This window comes from Suillus fuscotomentosus (assembly GCF_016647785.1).
Source record: "Suillus fuscotomentosus strain FC203 chromosome Unknown F5891scaffold_74, whole genome shotgun sequence".
NCBI lineage: Eukaryota > Fungi > Basidiomycota > Agaricomycetes > Boletales > Suillaceae > Suillus > Suillus fuscotomentosus.
This window is the reverse complement of record NW_024539586.1, coordinates 78,066-102,808: the sequence shown is the minus strand read 5'-3', so window position 1 is coordinate 102,808 and position 24,743 is coordinate 78,066. Positions and strand designations below refer to the sequence as shown.

The window sequence follows — 24,743 nt, the reverse complement described above, 5'->3', positions numbered from 1 at the left end:
TACTATCCATCCACGCGTCAAACGCTTCAAGTTGGCGGCTACGACTCCCTTTGGAGTCCGACAACAACACCAAACAACAAATCAAGATCAGTATGCAAATGCATGATACTGTCCTCTGCTTGCGACAGCAGACCGACCAACGATGCGTCAAAAGCGGGCCAAGACATACCGCAAACTAATGCATCTGTATTCCATGTCTTTTGGATTCAGACAGCCTTATCAGATTCTTGGTATGTCCATAGTGTGACAAACAGTTGCATCGCCCTAAGTCCTTTCATAGTGGACTCAGAAATGTGCCAAATAGCTATAGATGCAAAGCTGGATCTCATCAAACAGTTTTCTACCGTACTCCAGGGAAATGTGAAGCCAAGTGAGTCTTCTCGCACGCCCGCAATGTCGTTTGCTAAACGTCTGACAAGTGTATTTTCAGTGATCACGCAATGCTGTATGCACGAGCTGTATCTCCAAGGAAAAGCGCGGCAACCTGCCGTTGACCTCGCAAAGACATTCGAACGCCGCAAATGCAACCATCGAGAGGCTATCCCTGGAGACGAATGCCTCTCGGGTGTAGTAGGTGCGCACCGTCCCATCTCTATGGTCCCTCACAGGATCTGATTACTGTACCTGCTCATCAAGGGGATACCAACAAGCACCGGTATGTGGTCGCTACGCAATCGCAATCCCTGCGCAATGGACTGCGCATCATACCTGCGGTGCCTGTAATTCATATAAATCGTGCGGTCATGGTACTCGAGCCACCGAGCGGAGCTACGCTGAAAGCCAAGGAGCTGGTAGGATCTCTCGAAATACAATCACGTCTAAATTTAATGTTGCTGCTAGACTGAAAAACAATCGCTTCGTCCGTCTGCCCCAGAGCTTGCAACCGTACCCCGGGATAAACCAATGTCAAAGAAAAGGAAGGGCCCAAAGGGACCCAATCCTCTGAGCGTCAAGAAGAAAAAGAATTCAAATCCAGAAACCTCTACCCGACCTTCGCAAAAAACCAAGGCCGAGTCATTAGATACTTCCTCGAGCACTGCTCAATTGTCAGGGCAGAAACGGAAACGTGATGTTCAGGATGATAAGTGCGAAGAACAAAGTGTAGGGGTGACCAATGCGGCCCAAAACACTGCCTCGACCAGGACGAGGAAAAGGCATAGAAAGGCTCCTCCCCTTTCCCCATCTTCACCGTAGCACATTTAGTTTTACATTATGTTATGGGGCTTATCCAGAAATGCTAACTCCAGGTGGAGGTTCTGCAAATCGTCGAATTCCACCGCAGGAACACGTATACATTCGAAGTATCATGGAAAGGGTAATGGTACAATCAATATCCGTAATCAGAGGGATGCCACGACAACGCCCAAACTAACAACCACCACGAAGACGTAGAACAAGGTGAAGGGTACTCTCCTTCTGAATGTTATAATCAGAGAGTGTACGACCGTCTTCCAACTGCTTTCCCGCGAAGATAAGGCGTTGCTGGTCAGGAGGAATGCCTTCTTTGTCCTGAATCTTTGCCTTCACATTGTCGATGGTATCAGATGACTCAACCTCCAAAGTGATGGTCTTCCCCGTGAGGGTCTTAACGAAGATTTGCATGCCTCCGCGGAGACGTAAGACCAAGTGAAGCGTAGACTCCTTCTGGATATTGTAATCTGAAAGCGTGCGACCGTCTTCCAACTGCTTTCCAGCAAAGATGAGGCGTTGCTGGTCAGGAGGAATGCCCTCCTTGTCCTGAATCTTCGCCTTCACATTGTCGATGGTGTCAGACGATTCCACCTCCAAGGTGATGGTCTTACCCGTGAGGGTCTTGACAAAGATTTGCATGCCTCCACGGAGACGTAGTACGAGGTGAAGGGTGGATTCCTTCTGGATGTTGTAATCCGAGAGTGTGCGGCCATCTTCCAACTGCTTTCCGGCAAAGATGAGGCGTTGCTGGTCAGGAGGGATGCCTTCCTTATCCTGAATCTTCGCCTTTACGTTGTCGATAGTGTCGGAAGACTCGACTTCCAAGGTGATGGTCTTACCCGTGAGGGTTTTGACGAAGATCTGCATGCCTCCGCGGAGACGCAAGACTAGGTGAAGGGTGGACTCCTTTCTGGATGTTGTAATCCGACAGCGTGCGACCATCTTCAAGCTGCTTGCCAGCGAAGATAAGACGCTGCTGGTCGGGAGGAATACTGCGACACGACGGTCAGCTGCTAGTCTCGATCTCTGAGATGGCATACGCACCCCTCTTTGTCTTGGATCTTGGCCTTAACGTTATCGATGGTGTCAGAAGACTCCACCTCTAACGTGATGGTCTTGCCGGTGAGGGTCTTGACAAAAATCTGCATCCTGTAAACTCATCATCAGTCTCACATACATGTAGAAGCAAGCGATCAAGGACTAACCTGAAGCTGAGAGTATGAGGAGGTTGTGAGTGTTGGTGAGATGTTAACGTTAATGACACTAGGTGAGTAATGTGTTTATATACTACGGAGCGGAGTTTAAATGACCCCATACACGCCACTGGACCACAGCCCACCTAATTGTGGTAGTGTCAAGTGCACCGCCGACAGGCTATACTTACAGCACATACGCCACTGGTCTACCATCCTTTCCCGGAAATTTCTGCTGAGCCCACATCTTTGCTGAGATTAGTAATATCTTTGCTATAACATACTGTGGGCCGCCCAAGTCAACTATTCTTGTTTTCAATAATAATGAGATCCGGTGTCTTCGTCAAACTGCACATTTTGAACGAGTCAACTCATTCGTCATACCACAACCTAATGGTCAGGTCTTTCTCCATTGAAGCAGAAGCCACGATGTTACGAACAGGATGAGTCTGATTGGTAATTTCAGTCTATGACAAGCTTATGCCGAGGCTTTTCTTACCGCAATTGCTAAGACAGCATCTGCGCAAACCACATCAGCCATTGAACACAGTGGAACTAAAGAAATGTACCTCTATGGCCCTCGAGGACCTGTAGCACTTCGCGACTCTGCAAATCCCATATATATATCTTGGCGTCCTCGCTACCACTCACTACGTATGATCCCCGAGTGGTGCTGAAGCAAGTGAACAGACAATATGTCCTGTTGGTGTGACCAGTGTACGTTTTGACGCAACGTGTCTTCTGGTAGTCCCAAAGCCTGATTGTCGAGTCCTGGGTTGCTGATAGGATAAATTTCGAGTTGGGAGAGAATTTGACATGTGAACTAAGAGCACCGAGTCAATACCACACGAAAGCATGACGAAAAGCATTCACCATATGGGGTTATCGTCATCAACAATAGTCTTCAAACACTGTCCGGAGTCAGCATCCCAAATTCGTCTACATTTCGTCAGAGAAATACCTTGCAACAGCCTGATGTACTTACATCAGTCCATCCATCGCGCAGGATACTATAAGCGTTCCGTCGTGATTAAAACTGACAGCAGTCACAGGATCAGAGTGGGCAGGAAGAACTTTTAAGGATTTCCCTAATAATCGTTCGGCTTATTATCAAAGTATAAATCAAGTCGACGGACCTCTTGCTACATCCCAGACGCGAACAGTTTCATCATATCCCCCGGTGACCATAAGGTTAGATCGGGGATTGAAGTTGACGCAAAAGACGAAATTGGTGTGCCCTAGTAGGGTTTTCACAGCAGAATTCTGAAATAAAAGGTTTAATAGGCGGGCGGGACCGAAATAGAGGCAGCGCACCGTCTCTAAGCTCCAAAGTATAATACTTTTATCATCCGATGCGGAGGCAAGAAGTTCCCCATCGTTGGACCAGGCGATATCATTAACACCCTCAGTATGGCCTTCGAAAGTTCTCAGTATTTCCCCTGAGTATGCATCCCACAGCTTCACGAGTTTGTCCGCGGCTTGCTTCCAAAGTTTTCAGGGTCGACAGCGCGCAACTATTTAGTAGGGCAAAGAGGCGCACCTGATGAAGCAAGCATGGTGCCGTCTGGACTGAACTTGAGGGAGGATATTGCCATAGTGTGTCCGCTCAGAATGTACTTTACTGCATATTGTGGCCTTGATTTGTCTGTCTTCGGCGTTGGTGCATCTGGAACAGGCGTAGACTGCATGCGCCCGTTCGGAAGATGATGACTTGAAGTTGTTTCCTCGACCCCTTCGTCTGAGCTCTCATTTGACACAACAGCATCAGTTTGCAGGGTGTCTCCGTTAGGTCCGTTCATCGAATAATTGTCTTCGGTTGTCATCAGCAACTAAAAAGTTGCTGGGTGAATAAAATGTGAGTTCTCAGTTTGCTAGTACTACGTACCTGCACAGACGATGTATTACTATTGAAAAGGACTCATGGTCCATGGATCAATCATTAAACGAAGTCCCGGTGTCTGGGGTCTATCGACTTTTTAGTTTTTGCGCTTCCACTACACATATCCTTCAAAAAACAACGCGACGATGGCAGCAACAGCAGCGTGGCTTGCGCCTCCTTCACGTACAGAGCTTATTGAAAATCTAGTATCTGGTGTTGGTGGGTAATCATAAATCCTTCACAATCGATCTGGCATTCATACGCAATCACAGACCGTTACAACCCATCAAATGTTGGCATTCTCGAGGATTACCTCTACCACCAGATCCGCAGTGAGGAATATGACTGCCTTGCTAACCTGGCTATATTGAAGCTGTAAGTTCTATATGATTCATCTTGGAAGCTCAAATATCGATACCTTGCTCGCAGCTATCAATTCAACCCTGACCTTTTCAATCCTGACGTTGTCATTAATATCCTACTCAAAGCTCTTACAGCAGAGCCTTTTCCAGACTTCAACCTCTGCATATCTCTCCTCGATGATCGGCCACCAAATTCTGCGCTCGATGAGCCCGACCCATTGCCTACGCTTTTACCGCTTCTCATGAATCTCTACAACCTTCTTCACCAGTGTCGTTTCTCCGCGTTTTGGGTACTGTACCGGTCCGATGAGTTGGAGGTCATAAGAGAGAATTATACAGTGGAGTGTGCAGGGTTCGAAGATGCCATCCGGGAAGTCGCCGCGCGATCAGTAAGAGCTACTTTTACGCGTATCAACAGCGAGAGGTTGGGAACCTATGTGGATCTGTCAGGTTTGCTATGAGCCACGCGTCGCTTCCGTTCAACTTTTGATATTTTTATAGGACCAGAGCTAGAGGCATGGGTCGCAAAACAACGATGGACGTTTGATTCATCGACTGGCGTGGTCAGCATACCGCCAAACCCTGACAATCAGATTGAATCGGTCGTCATTCAAGAGCATATCAAACTTCCACGTGAGTCCCATTTGCTGCAACTTTTGGACCGTCATCAATTTATTTGATTATTTGTAGAGCTCAGCAAGGTCATTTCGCATACTGTGCAGGTCAAATGATGACTTGCCACAATATGCGTGTACATTGTACATTACTCGCTTAATATGATGTCGATGGATGTGATGCAACAGGACGACGATGTATAGTACGTATCTGCGTGATACATCGAGAAACGCAAGGGGAAAAAAATGAAGTTTGAGACTCAAAGCGCACTAATGAATTGCCAAAGGGATATCCGTCTGCATCTCTCCGAAACCAACGAGAATTTCACGCTGTCCAAAATGCAGCGAGCGTACCCCAAGTTGCCATCACAGTGGCTATTGCGAGGAATGAAGCATCAACCAAACTACACCTTCCCTCCAGGGCAATTTTGGCCGATATAGGACCAATGACGCAGATCATGAAGGCCGAAAATGAACCGAGGAAGGCCATAAGGGAGCTAAACTCTGGAACGAGGATCGACACCAAAATAGACAGCGCAGGGACAGATATGCGCTCGACAATGAAGAATGTACGATTCAAAAGCCGATGAGCGGTAGAAAGTTGTGTGTCCAGCTGGGGTTTGATACCGCCCTGCAATGGTGCATGATTATCTATACCGAGCATGATTTCGAGGATGACATTGAGCTAGATGGATGCTCATCAGTGTTCAGTTCTCTAGGACAAGTGCATATCACTCACTGGCCGCGTGCTGAGAGGAAACTTTGTGCTGTTGACAAAAGTGTCAGTGTTAGCAAAGATGGGCAACTCCTGAAACTCACATAGGGGTTGACACCAACGTCCACAGTGCGATTTCATTGATCCATGAGGTATAGCCAGGAGTGTTCATGAGGTCCTTACTGACCTAAATGCGTCGTCAACGTCTCGGGTTGTCATCCAAAGGTTGAGATTATAAAGCTCACTTCGTCGCTCACGTTCCGTCCAAACATCAAATACCCAGCATAACCGATGATCCCATAGATGAATGTGGTAACGATCTATTGAGATCGGGAAATGGTGAACAATAAGTTAGAAACCGTAGCAAATTTACTCACGAAGGCCCAGTTGATCATATTATCAAACTCGGAAGGATCAACCATATCACGGGCCAGCGATGGTATTACAGCATGGCCAGAGAACTGAAACATTGACAATAAGCGACATGTCTCAGGAACCGTATGGGAGATGAGACATACGCCAGCCATAAGCAAGCCAAAAGCAATTCCAAGCTCGGTCATGGAGCCAGTCCCCCATGACGTCACGGCCGGACTCCAGAGACTACCAGGAGCATCTGGCTTAGAAAAGCCATCTATGAAAATGACAGCAATGATAAGGAGCGTCGAACAGATGCCAAATATCGATGTATAAGAGAGTATAGAGAGCGGTAGAAAAACCAGCGGTGCCAATCTATCGTTGAAATGGTCAAAGAACCATGAAAATTATGTTGACAGCATCAGGAAGTAACGCTTACACGACTATGGACGCGATTTTGAATGTGTTTGAAGAATACGCTGGCATGATTTCGTGCATGGAGTCAGCGGCTAGAGTGACGAAAGCAACGCTAAAGAAACATGAACAATATGACCAAGTCATTTAGAAAACACGCTGACCTGACGGCAAAAAGCTCAAGACAAAACATAATCGTAGTCAGGGCAATTGACTTTGGACCAAACGCCTTACGACCAATGTCGGCGTATGACCTCAGACGAGGGTCTTCCAAGATGATACCAGCAAGAATCTTAGCACTGTTGCGTGCGGTGAGTGGGAGAATATAAGTAGATAGTGCGAGTTCAACTGACGTATAACAATTCAAGAAGCCCATAAATACAATGAGAGCCGTTCCACCGATCCAACCAGCATATGCGAAGGCTAGGGGCTCGGATAACATTCCAATGCCCAATAATATCGCGATGCTGTTGAATAACTGAGCGATCAATCGCAATTAGCAGATATATTTACGATCGAATGATAACACCTACTGTCTGCCCGTAGGTACTTTGTCCTCCGTAGTTGTGTGGTTTCCTCAGGGTACCTGACGACTTGCGCCGTAGTATAGACCGATCTGTTGGGCCATGCGATTCTCCACCGACGTACGCGTCTGAATCAGATCCCCCATAACTGACTTGATTAGATGTGGGAGATGCTTGCAGTAAAGGAACAGTTTCATCACTGGTTGATTGAGCGAGTGGACTTCCGCCAGTAGCAGTGATTTCCCGTGTCTCAACAGGCCGTTGGGGGATAAAAGTTCGTGCACGTTGTAAGACTGGACGCGACGTTTCGTCCCAGTCCCAGAACTCTGTCATGTCATCCCTGGGTATTGGAACTAACTCGCCTTCCTCGTCATCTTCTCCAACACGAGCCTCTTCATCCGACCCCTCATCAGAAAAATGAGCATTATATGGTATATTTGAACTGGCAAAAAATTGCGAGCGACGGTCTGCATTTGGAGTAAGACTAACTGTAGATCAGTAGGAACAATTTTAGTACGCACATGAAGCGATAACGCCCCTCATGCTGCCTGTAGAACTATCCACAGAGCTAGAAGTGAAGGGTACTCCTGCACGCGATGTGTAGGATGTCATATCTGAATCTAGGATACTGTTTGGTATGTGTCCAATGACAAGGACACAAAGTTTTAAAGGTCGCGTGCGGTTGTTCGGAAAATACTATTGAACAGTAATCTAAGGTTCAATAGGAGATCCGGGCGAAGGCTGACGGAATAGATAATCAGGAAGCAATTGCGGCCTGCAGGAAATTTTATTGTCGGTTCTAGATGAACGGCCGAGCCCTTTGGCGATCACCATAGTAAAGAGTAAAAGACTAAAGTTATTGTGTGATGTGTAGTGCTACTTTTATTTGCCCTCAATCTGAAAATATACCATTCCATATTTAGTTGGTAAATATATATTTTTACACTCGCTTTATTATTTTCATCGAGAGGTATTTCCCGAGTTAGTATGTGCTTATTTGACAAGGCATAACACCGCCGCAAGGAATGGAATGTTTACAGAACGGCACATACGTACATTACACCGAGTTAACAGCTCTTCGATTTGTCCACATCATGTAAGGCTCGCGAGAGACATCGTGACCAGAAGGTTTAGTTCGGGTGCTGCGTCTGGCTTCAGGAAGCTTTGCACTGATGTTGAGATCCTGCTCATAATGATTAGACAGTGGTGGTTGTCGAGATCTCTAGTACCTACAGAGATGCGTTTGCGCATGCCAGGAGCGATATGACTCCACCACTTTATGAATGAATTCTTCAGGGCTAGTTCCCGGACACCCTTAGGGTTTAACCAAGCAAGGAACTCGTCGAGCTGCAAAGCCAAACGATCAACGGCGATCAACAAAATGATAGATAAAGATTACCTCTTCAGGCTCAGCATACTGTGCCCACTCGGATGGTGCCAACATTCCCTCTGGCCCTTCTTCTTCAAGCCTCCTAGTTTCATAGTCATCATCCTCCTTCTTTAACATCAACTCTAAATCCATCTCGCTCGGGCCCTGTATAAAGATTCGACCAGTTCCGTACTGGACAACGCCTCCACTGCCCAGCAAAGAAGCAGATCCCATGCCGTCAAACCACCAAATCCGATTATGGAACCGGTCCTTTCCCAATGGTTTGATTCGCACCGCACCAAGCAGCTTCCTGAACTCTCGTTCAATCGCCTCTAATCGACGCTCAAGCTTATTGACCTCTTCATCAAGTCTGCGATGTTCTGCCAGTGCTTGTTTCGCAGAGGCTGCTTGAGCACGAGCGAGCTCGCGTTGCTTCGCGTGTGCCTGAGTGTGGGCTTTCTGACGAAGATCTTTCTGACGCGCTGATCTCTTTTGGCGAGCACTAGAAGTAGATGCGGTCTCCGAGCCATCTTCTGAAGGAACGTCCGAAAGATCACTGGATTCGTGCATCGTGGTATCTTCGTCTGGAACGGTACCGTTGGTTCCGGGCTCCTTCACCTCCGTTTCCCCGGCAAGGGAATTCATTTCCTCGGTACTGAAAAAGGACGTTAAATGGAAATACCACCATGCGTCAACGCGAACTCACTACTGCTTCTTCTGGCGGCCAATCTCTATTTTCTCCTTGCGAAGGGCAGTTAACTGCTCTTCGCATGACTCCATATGGGAATGAACTGCCTTGCTTGATACAGCGAGATTGCACATCAAGGTAAGGATATCAATCCTGTCGGCAGGAGGCAGCGCATAGTAACGCTCGCTGGGTGAGGATTGAACAGTCAGGTTGTTTGCAGCAGGACTTGAAACACGAGAGCTTGAAGATGAAGACGAAACTTCTGCATGTGGTTCTGGGGCAAAGAGTAATCTTGTCAAGACTTCTCGTAGGCGAGGAAAGTTGTCGAGTGTGGCGTGCTATCAGAAATGAGCATCGAATATGAACAATAGGCTGAAATCACTCCACATCTTTCAGGCATCCTAGAAGAGCCTCCTCCCACCCGTCTCGCATCTCATTGTGCCGTAAGGGAATCCGTTCCCAGTTGTTCCCCACGTCAGCCATGGCACCAGCTAACTCATCGATTGAGACACTGAGTACTCGGTGCTCTTCTTCCAGCGTATCTTGGAGACGCAGTAACGACAGGACAGCACTATGCCGAGTAAATGGCACTGTGCGTAGGTTGTAAATGAGCGTTGAGTGAATCTCTCCTAGTAGTGCACAAGGCGGGTCTACGAGGGAATGCCGCAAAGCATGTTCAAACTCATCCATCGTAAATGTTGACAAGTGGAGAGGTTGTCTGCGGTAGACTGTTAGATATTCATATGTAACAATTTGCGATTGTTCACTCACCCATAAATGACCAGAAAATTCCATGACGTTAAAAATGCTTCAAAAGTACCCTGATTCTCGCCAAACGGAACTCCCAATTTACTTGGCGTTGGCTTTTTGACCTTCAAACCTGCTTTCTTCTCCTTGTCGTTAAGCCGAACATCCAGATCTTCAGTAGGGTAGCGAATGGGTTTCTTTTTCTTCTTCTCTGCAGCCAGACGCTCAGCCTCTTCTTTTGCCTTTTGTTGACGCTCAGCCTTTTCGCGAGCTTCGCGCTCTCGTTTTTCAGCTGCAACAGCCAAGGCTTTCACTGTTACAGGACTCAGCGCCGAGTATTATCCAGGATAGAGCGACGTTACCTCTTTCCTCCTGAGCAGCAGTCATCTTTTTCTGCTTCTTGGTTGGTGGTCCTTCCTTGTCCTCCCATATCTTTTTACGCTTATCAATCTCACCACGTTTGATGTCTTCAACACCTTTGCGTGTTTCTTCTGGCATCACGGAGTCGACACCATAGTGCTTCGCGATGACCGGTTTCACCGTCCATGGCGAGGCGACGGCAGCATCACGATCAACACAGTCACGGATAAAGCGACGAAGAATAGACTTCGAGAATGCAAGACGATCGCGGCTACAAGACCTAGTCAGTTTTGTTCATGTTGGGTTAATGGGGCCACAAACCTCATGACACTGCACTGCACATCCATGAAGCTACCGCTCCACTTGGCTTTATCTTTCGATGCTGCCTTTCCTTTCTCGTGACTCTTCTCATGTTGCTCTTCAAGTATCTGGACCTTGTAGGAGTACTTAAGGGGGTCATCGCGGACCAATGCTTCCTTCGCTGGGATCTTCAAGTCTCCACCAACCTTATGGATTTGAACTGCGTCATCATCAACAATTGCTTGAGGTGGAGATGTCACTGATGAAGATGAGGCTTGATTTTCGGCTGGGACATCGACATCGTCACTCTTGGTCTTCGGGGGATGCACTTGCACAACTTTCGCGTAGAACCTGGCGAGATACATGTCAGTTACAGGGGTAGAGGCCTTAAATATAGTGCACGAACTTGTCGCCTTGCGCGTCAACGAACACCTCTGACGTCGCGTGAAAGGATGGGATGAGTGCTAGGGTAAATTGACGTTAACAAACCGACTTACTCTCATCCACAAAATAGCGGTCCTTGAACCGGTCAAAGACAGCTTCTACGAGGTGGTCTAGTCGACCTACGACCTCTACAAATGACAAATATGATCAACGTTCTTCGAGGTCAACAGATAGTTCGCTGAGAAAAGACGCACGCCATTGGACAGCCTTGAGGACAGCGGCTTTCAGAGGCTCAGGGAACCTGGAATGCATAGTCTGTGCCTCCTGTTGTTCGCTTTCAAGCGCCTGGAAGTAGTCAAGGCCGCTCTTTCCTGTGACCTCGCACTGGAATTGCTTAAGCCTGTAAAATGACATCCTCGCAGCGTAGGCCCTGAGGAGAACATGGTTGTAGGAGACATTGAAAAAAGAAAAGGTTTGACAAACTCATAAGTTTCAAATATCTCGCCAGTTTGCTGTAGATAATAGACCTCCTTGTTAGGGTTGGACTTTGCAGCCTGGAGAAGAGCCTCGGATGGTTCTGTGAGGACGACACGTTTGCGTCTGCATGTTGGCATTGTGGGGAAGGATTGTTGGAGGACAAGGGCGAAGATGCAAGAGGCGGGAAATAAGAGGGAACGGCCGCGGGTGGCTATTAGGGAGGAAACGAATGCGTGTAGCGGTCCCTGTGCATTTTTGCATCTCTGCCTCCGTCTTATTACACAAGAGACGCCAACTTCAACCAAAGTTTTTTTTTGCACGCTCAGCATTAAACCTTTCTCTGACGACTGTCACGTTTCATTAACGACAGTTAGTACTTAGTAGAATCAATCGCTCTTATTCATGTTAACGGCAGTCCACCCGTGTCTATCGTTGTGTCACGGGAAGGCTCGCACCTCGAACACCATGAATCATTCCGCCGAACACCAAAGACGCGGTCAAGCTTTTTCTCGCGCCAGTTGGCAATGGGATCCCCTCTGAATGCCATGGATTTTACCCATCGACGTCAGCGTATGACCGTGACGCCCGGTCTTCCGATCTTGGGCTCATTGCGATCTTTGCTTTGCCTCGAGACGTAGTCCTTGTCCTACGTCAATTTATGAATGACTACTCCACCGCAATTTTGTCACGATTAAGACACTTCCAAACCTTCCTTCGCAGGAACTTTCATTTAATTTGTTCCATGCTTGTGCGCACTGTAGGACCACAAGTACATCCAAGGGGATGTGGCTGGTATTCACGTGATCCGGCATGTGGTCAAACGCGTATGTTATGCACCGACACGCCACTAGGCTACTCGCTGCGTCAACGAGGGAGAACTGCCAAACATTAATAACCACATGCGATAAGAGTATTTGAGGAAATGTCCATAGTGAAGAATATTAATGATCAAGTGATGGAGAAATAAATCTATGTTATGCCGGTCCTCTATACTAGTAAGATATCACGCACGCGCAAACACCAGAAGCCGAAATTTGTATCTCTGAAGTCATGTGGTAGAGTAACGCGAATACAGCAGTGCTCACTTCACCAACTTCTTTAGTAAGCTGGTCGGAAGAATTGAGGAGAGCAATAACATAAGGCACGAACAGGCTGTTGTTCTGAAGCTGGAAACAGCTGCCATATATCGCGCCGTTTATGCACGAGAGACTAGTAATCGATGAGAAGTCGATGCGGGTTCGCTTGAATAACATCCGGAATGCGTATGGTCTCGTCCCTGTGATAGCACACCTCTCATGATCTCTATGGTGACTAGAGCTGGAATGATGTCAGGCAGAAGTGCTAGGTCCAGCACGGTGATTCGGCGGGTAGGTATGCCACAGGTTGTTCTCACACCACATTTGATCAGGCTTCCTAATGAGCCTCTAAGAGCACTGAGTGGACACATTCCAGGGGCTGCAAGGTACAACACATCCTGCATCTCAAGATTGATCAATCTACCGGTAAAATCCTTCGAAGATGAACAACAATTAAGGTCGTCAAAAGTTGAACTACATACCTATATTAACGGCGGCAATGCAGTCGATCCCCTGGGGCCTGATGAAATTGGTGATGCAGTAGACCAGAGTTGCATCCACTGCTGACAAGTCCGATCGGACGCCAGAAATGAACTTTACGGTGTGATATACCATCATGAGCGAGCCCGCACCTGCAAGATAGAATACACAGTGACCCGTCTTCATCACCCGAGCCACGTATCTTGTAGAAAGATCGACTACATCGATACTGTGTTGCACCCGAGTCCAGAAAAAATGGCAATCGACAACTCATGGCTGATGATGCCCAGCGCCATCACAACTTAAAAGTTTTGTCAACCTTTGACGACATACAGACTGGTGGAAGATGGTATACTTACTGAGAAATACCAGTACATGACAGTTGCAAGATGCAACATATATCACGATGACCCTGAGCGCGTTGCTCCGCTTGCATACAATGAACGGACCATAATATCCGTGAACGGATCCCTCGGATGATCATTCCGAGTGATAGTCATTAGACCTACGTTGTATGCTGGTTCCCGCGGATAATCACAATACCGCGGGGTGTACGGGTCGGTACATACCCGTACCCGCACGGCGCACGAGCGCAACTGCGGACGAATTTAGAGAGGCTCGGCCTTGTGAAAGATATCAGATGACAGATGTGCAATGGAAGTCACTGTCTGTCTTCTTGTGGGAAACAGCATCCGAACGGTGCGCGAAAAGAATCCACACACTTTCAGCCACCGTGACAATGGGTTAGGTGGTTTTTGCTGCGGAAGTTGTCGGAAAGTCGAAAGCTGAACACATTCAGGATGGAGGTGACAGAAACCTTCAGGCCATGAAGAGCAATTTGACACCAGTTTGAAAAGCGATATGCTGTATCCGTAAAATTACGAGTAGTCTGTCGTAAGGCACCTGTAGAGAGGTAAAGCATAAGTACTACATGAGTGACAAACGAAAGCACAAAGAAGTCAGTAAAATGTGGGTTATGGAGTCATATGCTGCTGAGGAGTCGTAAAGAGGCAATTAAGCATATGTCGATAATATAAGGGATAGGGAATTGAGAATGAAAAGAATGTAAAAGTTAGTCGAGATTGACCCGCACTCGATCTGGCGGCCGAGCGGCAGGCTCTGAAGCTCCTAGGCGGGTGAACTTGTTGCGAAATCGCCTTTGGTGAGAGGAGGTGAGTTTAGAACTTTCTTTTTCGCTGGACGCTGATTCCTTTGAACGTAGAGCAGCGAGACGAGGGTCAGATTTCACTTCGTCAGCGCCCTTGGCACCAGGCCGTGAGATAGATAGAAAACGTCGTAGACCAGAACCAGTGGACTGGCGCTTCTTGGCTTTTGTGTCTTGTGCATCAATGACAGCAATCGCCTTCGCTGCAGCGGACATCGAGGCCCTTTCTGCGGCAGCACTTGTAGTGCGCTTTCCTCCACGTTCGACTTGTGTCGTGGACGTGGGGCTACCGACTGGTGTTGACATTGAAGCTGTCATGTGTTCCTTGCCCTCAACGTTCACAAGCACCCAACCATTACCACTCCCACTGCGACTGCCAGACTTTATAGGTGATGCAGGTGGATCAGTTGAATTTGATGCCTTCCTTTTATAAACGCTCTCCCTTGATGGAGGATGAATCGGTGGGGGAGGAGGCCTCGGGGGAGATATCATCCCAATAAGCCCTGCTTCACTCTTGCGCACAGCCTGATCACTAACCAACTCCGGCGAGGAAATCCTCGCATCGATATCATGCAATGATTTGTCTGGACTTCTTCTGTGTTCCAGATGGAGACCACGCTCATCGACCATAGATGCCTCGTTCATACGAGACAACATCTCGGGGCGCTCCTCCTCAGGCGACATTGCCCATGCGCCAGGTAAGACAGGTAGGCGTGGCGTTGGTTCCTCACATAGTTCCTCGTGCACCTCCTCAATATTTTCAATGCCATCTGGCCGGCCAAGTCCTGGCCATTTGAACGGGACCCCAAGAGATGTGTCTGTGTCAATAGTATTCGCAGAGTATGCTGAGTCTCTCATACGAAACATCCCTGGGCTGAGGAGAGGCGGGCCTTCATTCATCGAGACATCATGGCTAGCAGGCGTCGGTGAGGGATTGCGAGGGTCCCTAGGCGGGGAATGTGATCGGAGGAGCGGAGGGGTCTTCGAACGAGTCGATACCGGTCGCAGAGCGCTTACCCGGCGTTGGGGAGACGGAGATCTCGATCTCGGTCTATGATGATGTCGTTCAGGAGGTGGCGACGAGAATACAGTGTCTTCGGTGGGATGATCCGATTCAGGAAGTGGGCCAGGGGTTGCTGTGTAGATGAGATTGGAAGTGAATCTATTACGCGCCATGGAACCTATACCAGTCATGTTCTCACAACTACTTGGCACAGCGCTAGCAAGAGAAGTGCGAAATCGACCATGTTCATCATCATCTCGAGCATCGAAGTCAACAGACACTGGCACTTGTGCGCGGGGTGCAGGCTTTCGCATTTGATTGCCTGGCACTGCACGAGGCGGCAAATTTGTCGCAAGGGGAGGCAATGCGTTGGATTCTGTGGCCGACCGCATGTGTTGAGGTGTCTGAGAGGATGGCAAGCCGTGAGGCGGGTGCTGAGAGCTAGTGGCGGCTTTTCTATGCAAAGAGCTGGGGATCATACCCACTTCTGGTGGTTCGGGCGTCGACGCCCGATGAGATCTTCTTACATCCAGCATAGAACCGGATTGGCTTATGGGAGATTCGGGCCAATAAGGATCAGTCTCAGTAGTGCTAGGGCCAGTAAAGACCCATAGGTCCTTGACTCTGGAACGACCATTGATTGCTAGCGAAATGACAAGGGAACATGCATGTGCATCGAGGGATGATAGAAGTGAAAGGATGTGTCGCAGAGAATCTGTCGCAAATGTGTCTTCGTGGAACCCTGCACAAAAGTCTTTAAAACCTACACGAATTTTACTCAAGGACACTCACAGCTATACCCCTTCAACTTAAATTCATACGCGTTGTCCGTTTTCTTCTCTGATAATACACCCCGAGGCCACGATCCTCGCACGGCTTGAAGAATTGCTGGAGTTGCGTTTAGTGGTGGATTGATAACTCGCATGATGGTCTGCGAGACAAATGAGATGGCAAAGGGCATTCTTCTCTCCGTTTGCAGCCCCGTCTGGTGCGAAATATTACTTCCCGAGCCAGCGGGAGCTGGTGCAAAAGGTGGAGCGGGCGAAGAAGGTAGAAGTGGCCTCGAAAATGAGATAGCTAAACGATCGTCGCGCTCCCGACCATAGTCAACGGTAGAAAGAATAGTGTATCCAAACCTGTATATGACAGCGAGTATGTCGAGGAGAATTCGCTCTGTACGAGGACTTTTTGGTGCATTCCAGGGCTTTTGAGTTATGGTAAATTCCCAGAAGTTCTGCTGTATATCCTCGCGAAATCCACCTGTGAGGTAAAAGTGATCAAGGAGTCGACGTAAAGCTGCAATGACATCAGGAGGAAAAGAATAAAGCCTGATACAACTTGAGCCAGAGATAGCAAGAAGGCCAAAGATGTTCGTAGCTCGTTGTTCACGAATGAACTCTTTCCTTGGAATGAAGCCAGAGTCTGTTACAGAGCCTGGCTGCATGTTTGTGATGGTTGGCCGAGACTAGGTGCGACCGGCGGATACAACAAAGTGACAGAGATATTGGAGAAAGAGAGGCACGGAGAATCGGGATGGACTCCAGGCGGAAAACGGCTGGCAGCAAGGTCAGCAAAGGAAGGACATCAAGCCCAGATCGATTAAACTTACTTGGTAGTAAGTTAGTAACAAGTATGCGCTAACCGTTCACAGCAGATTAAAGCAAGGCACACAAGGCGAGGTTGTCCGCAGACGACGCTTGCGCAGCAGAATATTCTTATATGCGCTGCGTGTGTGCAGCCAGTAAATTGGAGACGCGGCTAAGGAGTAGCCACGAGGTTTGCTTAAGGCCTTGTGACGTCACAACGGTTAATGAAACACGTGCTAGTCTTGTGGATTCTTTGACTCTTCCAATTCGGTACTAGACGAGTTTGTACTGAACCTATATCATCGACGCTCCTGGTGCAGAGGAAGGCAGAGAAGGTACGATGCTTATTATATGTGTCAACAAATGCACTCAGAATATTTCGATCAGAACATTTTATTATATACTTATCAGTGTTTATAAATGTCGCTGGCCAGCCAGAGCGACAAGTCCGGCAGGTTGATGCAAACTACATTTGCTGTGGTGAATGAATCCACCTTCGCGATTGGCACCATGGACGTGTCGTTGGCTCGTGCCGATGTGCCTGGGGCGCTTGACACCCTCATCGGGCATGTAGTAAGGGAGGATACCAAGACTCGATTGAGGAAGCGGCTCTTGCGTCCCAGGTGTCTCGCACACCTTCCTCAAGGCACTTGTGAGAGCTTGACTCGGCGTGCAAACCTGCAAGTTCAGCAATCTTCTCGGGATATTCCGCGCCCTTCTAAGTTCTGTGTACAGTGTACGGATCAGGCACTCGCTGACCATCGTGATGACGGTTCGATATTTTTAAGTACTAACTTCCATCTTAGCTTCGAAGCTTCGAGGCTCCGAGCTCCAAGTTCGGAATATCTAACATCACTGCTGGTTCCGACTCGTTGCATAGGCTATCGGCATGGCACAGGCAGACGGCTCTAAATTTAAAGGCCATGCCACAACGAGCGCTGAGCGTTCCTCGTATCCTTGACGCTTATTCGAGCGAGAGTCAAGCTGTTCCTGAAACTGCCCGTGTCCAGCATGATTCTTTTTGCACCGGTAATGACATACATTTGGCTGGACGTTCCGCAATCGGAACCACGAAACCTACTAGTTGGCTTGGGACCAAAAGCCCAGAATGGTGTGGATGATATCCCCTTCTTTGTGAATGGTAAGCAACACCGTTTCTCCAAACGCATTAGGAGGACTACGCCTGAATGTATACACGATTGGTCCTCGTGACATCACAGCTGCACCTAGGCCTTGGAAGTTCCCTCTTCGATGTGGTCTGTGATAAGCTTACATGATGCAACTTTTCCAATATCCGGTCCGACGTGCGCGTTCGGGCCGCTGAGCGTTGCTGGGTTTAAGATAACAGTGACCACTTCCGGAATTCTTTCTTTCATCTTGACCGTTGGTCCTCAGCATCGCTATGTCAGACCTCAATGAATTGAACGTTTTAATGTGTAAGCTGATCAATGTCACCCGACACAATTCTAACCAGGCAATGTACTCGCAACAGGTGGTACTGCGAGTGTTCAATTGACCGGCAATTGGTCCCATCAAGTTTCTGACATGATCTGTAGGGAGAGTACACCACTGGATGGACTGGTTCTGGAGCCTCTACATCTGACAAGAAGGTGTCATATATTTGTCTTATCCATTTTCGCTACCAGCTAAGGCCCGGCTTTCGTAGATTGGGGTATGTGCATCCCCTGACTTGGTCGTTTAGTCAATGACTGAGATCATGACATAAGGTGGTTGGCCTTACGCTGTTCGATCTTCGAAGGTTAGGCAAAGTGCGTAATATTGACAGTGGAACGATTATTTTCCGTGTTTACATCTATCTTGACGTCAGATCGGCAAGCTGGGAATGGTCGGCGTTAATGGTGGCAAATTCCCCGCTATACGCCAACACTTACAAGAGAATATCGAGAATGTTTACAAGGATATGGATACCTCGTGCGTGATCGTGTTGCTATTGCTTATTCTTGACTAACCGCCGATCGCCGATCAGCTTTGAGGAGTACCCGAAAGAGGGAAATATTGATCCTGAGGCTTGTGAGTTACTTCTAAGTGTCCTGTGAAGATGCCTTACCCTACTAGACAAGGATGCCATCGACAAGATGTCTCCCGGAGATGCTATCATCGTGTTTACGCCTGATAGTGAGTTTCGATCTTTCGCATCCCTAACATCTGGTTTTCTCACTAACGAGACCGCTTGTAGGTACTCATCACCCTATTAGCTTGTACGCGATAGAACGTGGCATCCATGTTCTTGTCACTAAGCCCGCAACCAAATTACTATCACATCACAATGAGCTCATCGCAGCTGCGAGAAAGCACAACGTTGTCTGCTTTGTGGAGCATCACAAGCGCTTTGATCCCGTGTATAGTGATGCCAAAGTCAGAGCACAGGCACTGGGTGAATTCAACTTCTTCAACGCATGGATGAGCCAGCCGAAGAGTCAGCTGGAAACCTTCCGTGCTTGGGCTGGCAAGGATTCAGACATCAGGCGAGCTCCTCTGTTCACAAATACATTTGTACGCTGACAGTTTTTTTCTAGCTATTATCTCTCGTCACATCATATTGATATTTGCTGCTGGATTCTCCAAGATAAAGCAGTACCCACGCGAGTTGTTGCCAGTGCAGCAACCGGCATCGCTACAGGGGAGCCGTACAACTGTGTTCCTCAAACAGAAGACACCATCACGCTCCTCGTCGACTGGCAGTCGATCCAGAGTCCGGGACACAAGGGCACAGCAGTCTATACGGCATCTTGGACAGCACCTTTGAAGGCAGGTATTCACTCTGCTCAGCACTGGTATTATATGGGTTCGAAGGTGGGTCGGTCACACGACCGACTGTCCTGCAACAACGTAAAGCTTCTGCTAATCTATTTCGTAGGGTGACATAAATGTTGACCAAGCTCACCGTGGGTATGATATCACTGTCGACGAAACTGGGAAGACATGGTACAATCCCTTCTAGTGAGTTCCTTGGCCAGAAAAAATATGTTAATTCAACTATCCCTTGCTAGTATGAAATATTCGCCATCCGAAACTGGTCATTTCGATGGACAACGGGGATACGGGTATATTTCTATCGAAAAATTCATCGATGCTGCCCGAGAGGTCAACGCTGGCGTTGCAAAACCCTCCGATTATGATGGTTACGGCTATCCGACCATTACCAATACCGTGCTTACAACTGCGATTCTCAATGCTGGTCGCATTAGTCTAGATGAGAAGAGAGCCGTTGGTATTAAGAAGATTGGAGACAAATGGATACTGGAATAGCAGGTTTGCCTTGACGATCTTACGTGCAACAATAGTTTTTTTTTCATCAAAGTTATAGTGTCCTCGAGATCATTCTATTGTATGAATATATATTTGCGAAGAGCGAGTTCTAGTTCCGTGCCACTGCCGCTGAGGAATAACATATGAGCGATGTTGACCACGCAGGTTTTCACTCATTCCCGCGCGCTGTGTCCACCTCTTGTTCATGAACCTTCATTTCCCATAACGATTTCTATTTTTTCTCGTTCTTTTCGCATGAAGAACAGAACAGGCACCCACCTTATGGAAGCCAGTCGATCGGTTTGAAACAGGGAATTTCGGTCGTTGTAGGAAGAACCACCTGAGACGCTCTTGAGAACCTGACAAGTGTGGGAGGCCGATTCATGACTAGCGGTCACAATAACTGACAACCCAGCTTCTTATGATACCTATCAGCTCCTAGTCTCCACCTCGGATATTTAGAATGATCTTTTGCTGTGCAGGAGATATGTACTTCAGCCCTGTTCTGATGGACGTCCCGCCGGAGACAATCCAGCGCCGGTTCCATTCTTGCTAGAAATGAGCGCACTACCAGTATAATGGAAACACCCATTGAGCCTTTCAGATTGCAAATGTAATTGTAAACAAAGTTCGATGTGGTAGAGTGATTGCTGCAACAATGACGAGGATGGATGTGCGGACAGTGTGCAAATGAAAGGGAGAGTAAAAGCACAAGGAAGCGGTTCGCACGATGGGGTACGTGACAGAGAATGCAAGAAATCGCCCCACAACGAACCAGATAGTCGACAGGGAATTTAAAGAATACGATAAAGTGAAGAATAATATAGAATGAATGCGATAGACACAGAATGGGATAGAGGTTGTCGACCTGGTTCGTTGCAAGAAGACGGGAATCGAGAGGGTTACTACGGGTGGGAACGATGGGTGGAGGTGATGCATAGACTAACAAGTGGAATGAATGCAGATAATGTTGTAGTTGGCAGGACGACCAGATATGGCCAAGCAGACCTTCCTTGAGAAGGATGACAAGCGGAAAGGAGAGTGGTACAGGACAGCTATGTCACCCGTCCATCCTTGTATCGAGTATGCAGCACACTGGTGCGAATCCGACTTCTCAAGGCGACCGCTCACCCCACAGTAGATTGTGCGCGGGATGGATGTTGGGAAACGAGACTATTGCAGAAAAAGAAAGTGATGCATGGATGATGAGGCTTGCAAAGACAATGGGCAGAGTGGCTGAGCGTGTAGGGTGGTATTACATTTTGCGGGGGTTGTAACAATCTTTCGACACGGATGGAGTTGACCTGAACAGAAGGTACGGACCTGCGCGCTATGATACGGCGGTCATTCGCGGTGAGCCATTCAAGTGGTGCAAGGCCGGACGGCCAAAGGCAACGAAGTCATGAGGCAAAAAATGGTCAGGCGGGACCTCCGTGCGCTGTTTATTGATGACAGGTTCAAACGTTGTTGGTAAATTTTCCTTATCGTCTTCTGATAGGAAGGAGCTCGAGAAGGGTTCGGGGGAGAACGACGAGGGACTCGTTGGAGTGAGAGGGAAATCATCAGATAGATCAGAGATGGATGTTGTGGCGCTCATAGGCGTGCTGGCACCAGACGTTGATGGGCGAGTGGGCGTCATTGGAAGAGTAATGAAAGACTGCCGAACGAACCGTCCACCCTGGAGGTAGTACTGTACAACGAATGTTGCCGCCTTGGAGTAGAAGGCATACGAGTACTTTTTTACCAGCGTCTCCGAAAGGTCGTTGACATGCTTAGCCAAGCGATTATCGAGATAATCGACGATTTCCAAACATTCTTCCGTTTCTTCAAAGATGCGACGTGGTTTGCCGCACAGGAAGAGAGCTAGCGTGAGTGCTCCGAGTGCTATCGAGGAGGGAGGATATTTGATGAACTCTCGGTAAAACAGAGTGATTTCCATCAGGAAACGTGCAACGTGCTGGACCCTTTCTTCCTCGACAGATGGCTCACAGCACATCAGTCTGAGCCATGCTTCTGCAGTCGGATGGCCTAGTGTCCATTGAATGGTCTGGAGTACATGGCCTTCCATTTGAATGAAAGCGGACTCGTCATATGTGTCGCGACAAATCTGTGCAAGCTCTTGGACTGTGGGAACGCGTTCCTTCGCATCCTCGAACTTGGCAGCAATCCACAACGCTGCGCAGCCTACGAGCTGATAGTGTTTGATGTACACTATTCGCCGAGAGACGTAACGGTCGACAATATTGAGAGTGAGATATAATGTCTCGGGTCGAAGTCGGAAGGTAAAGTGAATCTCAACAAGAAAATCGACGAGACACGGGCGCATGTGCCATCGGATTTCGGGTTGCTGATCCATCGACTGTGAGGATGACATGGTGTATCGCTATACCGGAAGATTAGGCTGCCAGTAAGCCAGTAATAAAAGTCGCACAAACCTCCATCTCGTGCATGTAGAAGCAGATATCTTCCCGGTATTCCTCCTCCAGGAAAATGCCTTGCCTGCGAAGAGCGGTAATTTGAGCTTGACGTTGTCGCTGTTGCAACAGTGCTGCCTTTGCAGAATAAGGGGTTCGGCGGGTTACAGGAGGAGGACCGAGAGGGGACGTCTTGTGATATTTCGATATACCTGAAGGTGATGGCCGTTTCTTAGGATATGCAGCATTTCGAGAACTCCGGTAAGAAGTCGTAGAAATATCTTTCATAACTGAAGAAGCGGCGGGTGAGATCGATCTGGGAAAGCGTACGACCGATAGTGGACTTGAAGGGGGTAATTGAGCGAAGAGAGGAGTAGACTCTGCATCAGCAATGATTTTATCGAACGAGGTAGGAGAAGACATGATTAAATGAGCGAGCGCCTCGAGCGCTCACAAAATGAAGTGAGAGAAATGGTAACAACCACATTACGGCTCAACGCCGCATGTTTGTTTATCATCAATGAGAGGCATTCAGTCTGTCGCAACATGCCGACGTCTATGGAATGGTATTTGGAATGCGCGGTCTCACGACGTGATACCAATTGGAATGGAGCAAGATCTGGGAAGAGCATACTCACCAGAATTAGGAAATGATCATGCGAGGGCGAACAACTTTGAAAAGGTTGTCGTGGAATGAGGATGGTAGTGACGAGTGGCGTGTAGGTGGAGACTGGATATGAACAAGTCGTGGTCAGCGTTGAGGGTCGTAAAAAGTAAAGATAGGTATATCAAGAGAGAGTGTACTACAAAAAAAAGCCTCCTTGAAGAGAAGACTTGTTTGATTGGAGAAGAAGAAGAAGAGTCACTGAGGACACTCGAAAAGAGTATAAGAAGATGGCAAACAGCGCAATCGGCTCGTGAAGTAGTTTGAAATTGAAAAAGGAAATTGAAAGAAAAATTATTGTCCACTTTCATGTGAACTTCTGTGAAAGGTCCAAAATCATGCAAAAATATACCACGGCAGCAACGACGAGGACAAGAAAGATTCGGCCAAGGGAAATCAGACGATTAATGATAATCTCCTTGGTATCCGACTATACTGTCAGACGTTCCTCAGCCCTGCCTCAAAAGCCCTAGATGAGCGCTCAGCGCTCAGGCTCTCTCGGTCGAGACCCCGCAACAAGGGACCCAGCGCATATTCCCACGACCCCACGTTTTACAGCGACCAAAATGTGAATGACATCAATCTCACCTCGAGTGCACTGGTTTGACCGGGTCTTGCTTGTTAGGATATGCTGTCAACTGCCGTTAGCTTTGTCTGCGCTGTCAGGGCCATAAGGTACGCACTGCAAACAATGTCGAGCGACACCGATGTGCTGGCTATCCTGCATTTCACATTCACATCTCATATCAGTCACAATAGATTATATCGGATACTCGGATAACTCACAAGCGGCGTAGTGCAAAGAGAAAATTGGTGTGGGGGAGCGATTAGGGCAAATTATTCAGGCAAAAAGTAGTGCTTGTCGGGGAAGTTGTTGAAAGAATGGGAGTGAAAGACGAGGCAAATGAAAGACTGAGTGAGTTGTTTGTTTCTAGTAGAGTAAAGGCAGAGCAACGACTATAAAAAGTTCGCTCGAAGCTAATCGAGCGTGTGTGGTGTCAAGAGGGGACGTGGCTTTGTACTCTTGCGCCGGGGGGGAACGGGATTGAGGGATAGTTGCAGGAAGGAGTGTAACGACCTGCAAATTTTCAATCGCGGAAGGAGGTAATTGTCGAGTGCAATGCGGAGAAGGCGTGTACCGCTTAAGCCTTTGTCAAAGCAAGCGGTATGTATTATTATTTCTTACACTTGCGATTCTCGGCAGTAATTATTTAGTTTCAGACATGGTCACTTCTGATTTGGTAGCATGAAATCCACGTTACTTGCCTGCAGGCATATAGGTTAGCTGGTTTATGTAAGTTCTATATCATCCTTCTTTGCGGCTGTCTCCTCATGTCTCCTCCTCGGCCAACTTTCATATCGGGGCTTTCGTCCGAGTTGCATCTCAGCGATACTTGTTGCCATATAAATTCGGCTACTAGTAAGTCAAGCACCCAAACTCCCACAGCGTACCTCCCATCAGTCACCTCTTATCGAGTGTCTAACGATACCATCGGTCCATATAGGTCCATCGC

General features: G+C 48.0%; 9 protein-coding genes across 9 annotated transcripts; 3 read left to right on the top strand and 6 right to left on the bottom strand.

The window, feature by feature from the left end:
* Positions 1–9: 9 nt before the first annotated feature.
* Positions 10–1,281, top strand: F5891DRAFT_702865 (Fcf1-domain-containing protein). Its single transcript, XM_041372872.1, has 5 exons — positions 10–230; positions 281–370; positions 431–574; positions 637–791; positions 841–1,281. Exons 1-5 carry the CDS (start codon positions 143–145, stop codon positions 1,192–1,194), a joined length of 831 nt encoding a protein of 276 aa, XP_041220411.1. The 5' UTR covers positions 10–142; the 3' UTR covers positions 1,195–1,281.
* F5891DRAFT_702804 (putative polyubiquitin) lies at positions 1,282–2,466 on the bottom strand. Its single transcript, XM_041372870.1, has 2 exons — positions 2,397–2,466; positions 1,282–2,340 (listed from the first exon to the last, which is right to left on the bottom strand). Exon 2 carries the CDS (start codon positions 2,227–2,229, stop codon positions 1,369–1,371), a length of 861 nt encoding a protein of 286 aa, XP_041220410.1. The 5' UTR covers positions 2,230–2,340; positions 2,397–2,466; the 3' UTR covers positions 1,282–1,368.
* On the bottom strand, positions 2,456–4,314 carry F5891DRAFT_1060748 (WD40 repeat-containing protein). Its single transcript, XM_041362898.1, has 9 exons — positions 4,270–4,314; positions 3,925–4,213; positions 3,699–3,862; positions 3,521–3,647; positions 3,370–3,472; positions 3,258–3,323; positions 2,954–3,207; positions 2,884–2,903; positions 2,456–2,833 (listed from the first exon to the last, which is right to left on the bottom strand). The coding sequence occupies exons 2-9, from the start codon at positions 4,205–4,207 to the stop codon at positions 2,756–2,758; spliced, it is 1,095 nt and encodes a 364-aa protein (XP_041220409.1). The 5' UTR covers positions 4,208–4,213; positions 4,270–4,314; the 3' UTR covers positions 2,456–2,755.
* On the top strand, positions 4,302–5,460 carry F5891DRAFT_702854 (ARM repeat-containing protein). Its single transcript, XM_041372871.1, has 5 exons — positions 4,302–4,482; positions 4,536–4,638; positions 4,693–5,075; positions 5,127–5,258; positions 5,316–5,460. Exons 1-5 carry the CDS (start codon positions 4,410–4,412, stop codon positions 5,354–5,356), a joined length of 732 nt encoding a protein of 243 aa, XP_041220408.1. The 5' UTR covers positions 4,302–4,409; the 3' UTR covers positions 5,357–5,460.
* A 104-nt stretch (positions 5,461–5,564) lies between these two features.
* Positions 5,565–7,858, bottom strand: F5891DRAFT_1194813 (transmembrane amino acid transporter protein-domain-containing protein; the record flags this gene model as incomplete). Its single annotated transcript, XM_041368008.1, has 11 exons — positions 5,565–5,924; positions 5,979–6,006; positions 6,059–6,141; positions 6,200–6,274; positions 6,332–6,415; positions 6,473–6,683; positions 6,748–6,837; positions 6,887–7,021; positions 7,076–7,200; positions 7,256–7,713; positions 7,768–7,858. 11 exons carry the CDS (start codon positions 7,856–7,858, stop codon positions 5,565–5,567), a joined length of 1,740 nt encoding a protein of 579 aa, XP_041220407.1.
* A 273-nt stretch (positions 7,859–8,131) lies between these two features.
* On the bottom strand, positions 8,132–11,873 carry F5891DRAFT_1060740 (chromatin remodeling complex protein). The gene is made up of 12 exons (XM_041362897.1): positions 11,578–11,873; positions 11,349–11,524; positions 11,208–11,282; positions 11,117–11,144; positions 10,732–11,061; positions 10,413–10,681; positions 10,075–10,363; positions 9,691–10,021; positions 9,322–9,641; positions 8,646–9,270; positions 8,480–8,593; positions 8,132–8,429 (listed from the first exon to the last, which is right to left on the bottom strand). Exons 1-12 carry the CDS (start codon positions 11,706–11,708, stop codon positions 8,304–8,306), a joined length of 2,814 nt encoding a protein of 937 aa, XP_041220406.1. The 5' UTR covers positions 11,709–11,873; the 3' UTR covers positions 8,132–8,303.
* Positions 11,874–13,852: 1,979 nt separating this feature from the next.
* Positions 13,853–17,077, bottom strand: F5891DRAFT_702714 (uncharacterized protein). The gene is made up of 3 exons (XM_041372869.1): positions 16,905–17,077; positions 16,088–16,850; positions 13,853–16,037 (listed from the first exon to the last, which is right to left on the bottom strand). Exons 2-3 carry the CDS (start codon positions 16,737–16,739, stop codon positions 14,200–14,202), a joined length of 2,490 nt encoding a protein of 829 aa, XP_041220405.1. The 5' UTR covers positions 16,740–16,850; positions 16,905–17,077; the 3' UTR covers positions 13,853–14,199.
* Positions 17,078–18,237: 1,160 nt separating this feature from the next.
* Positions 18,238–20,269, top strand: F5891DRAFT_1060724 (uncharacterized protein). The gene is made up of 12 exons (XM_041362896.1): positions 18,238–18,317; positions 18,374–18,381; positions 18,438–18,491; positions 18,548–18,553; positions 18,609–18,650; positions 18,710–18,813; positions 18,869–18,912; positions 18,958–19,017; positions 19,079–19,367; positions 19,419–19,695; positions 19,760–19,842; positions 19,893–20,269. Exons 1-12 carry the CDS (start codon positions 18,284–18,286, stop codon positions 20,149–20,151), a joined length of 1,260 nt encoding a protein of 419 aa, XP_041220404.1. The 5' UTR covers positions 18,238–18,283; the 3' UTR covers positions 20,152–20,269.
* Positions 20,270–21,481: 1,212 nt separating this feature from the next.
* Positions 21,482–22,853, bottom strand: F5891DRAFT_1130778 (cyclin-like protein; the record flags this gene model as incomplete). The annotated part of the gene is made up of 2 exons (XM_041364575.1): positions 21,482–22,534; positions 22,587–22,853. 2 exons carry the CDS (start codon positions 22,851–22,853, stop codon positions 21,482–21,484), a joined length of 1,320 nt encoding a protein of 439 aa, XP_041220403.1.
* Between the last annotated feature and the right edge of the window lie 1,890 nt (positions 22,854–24,743).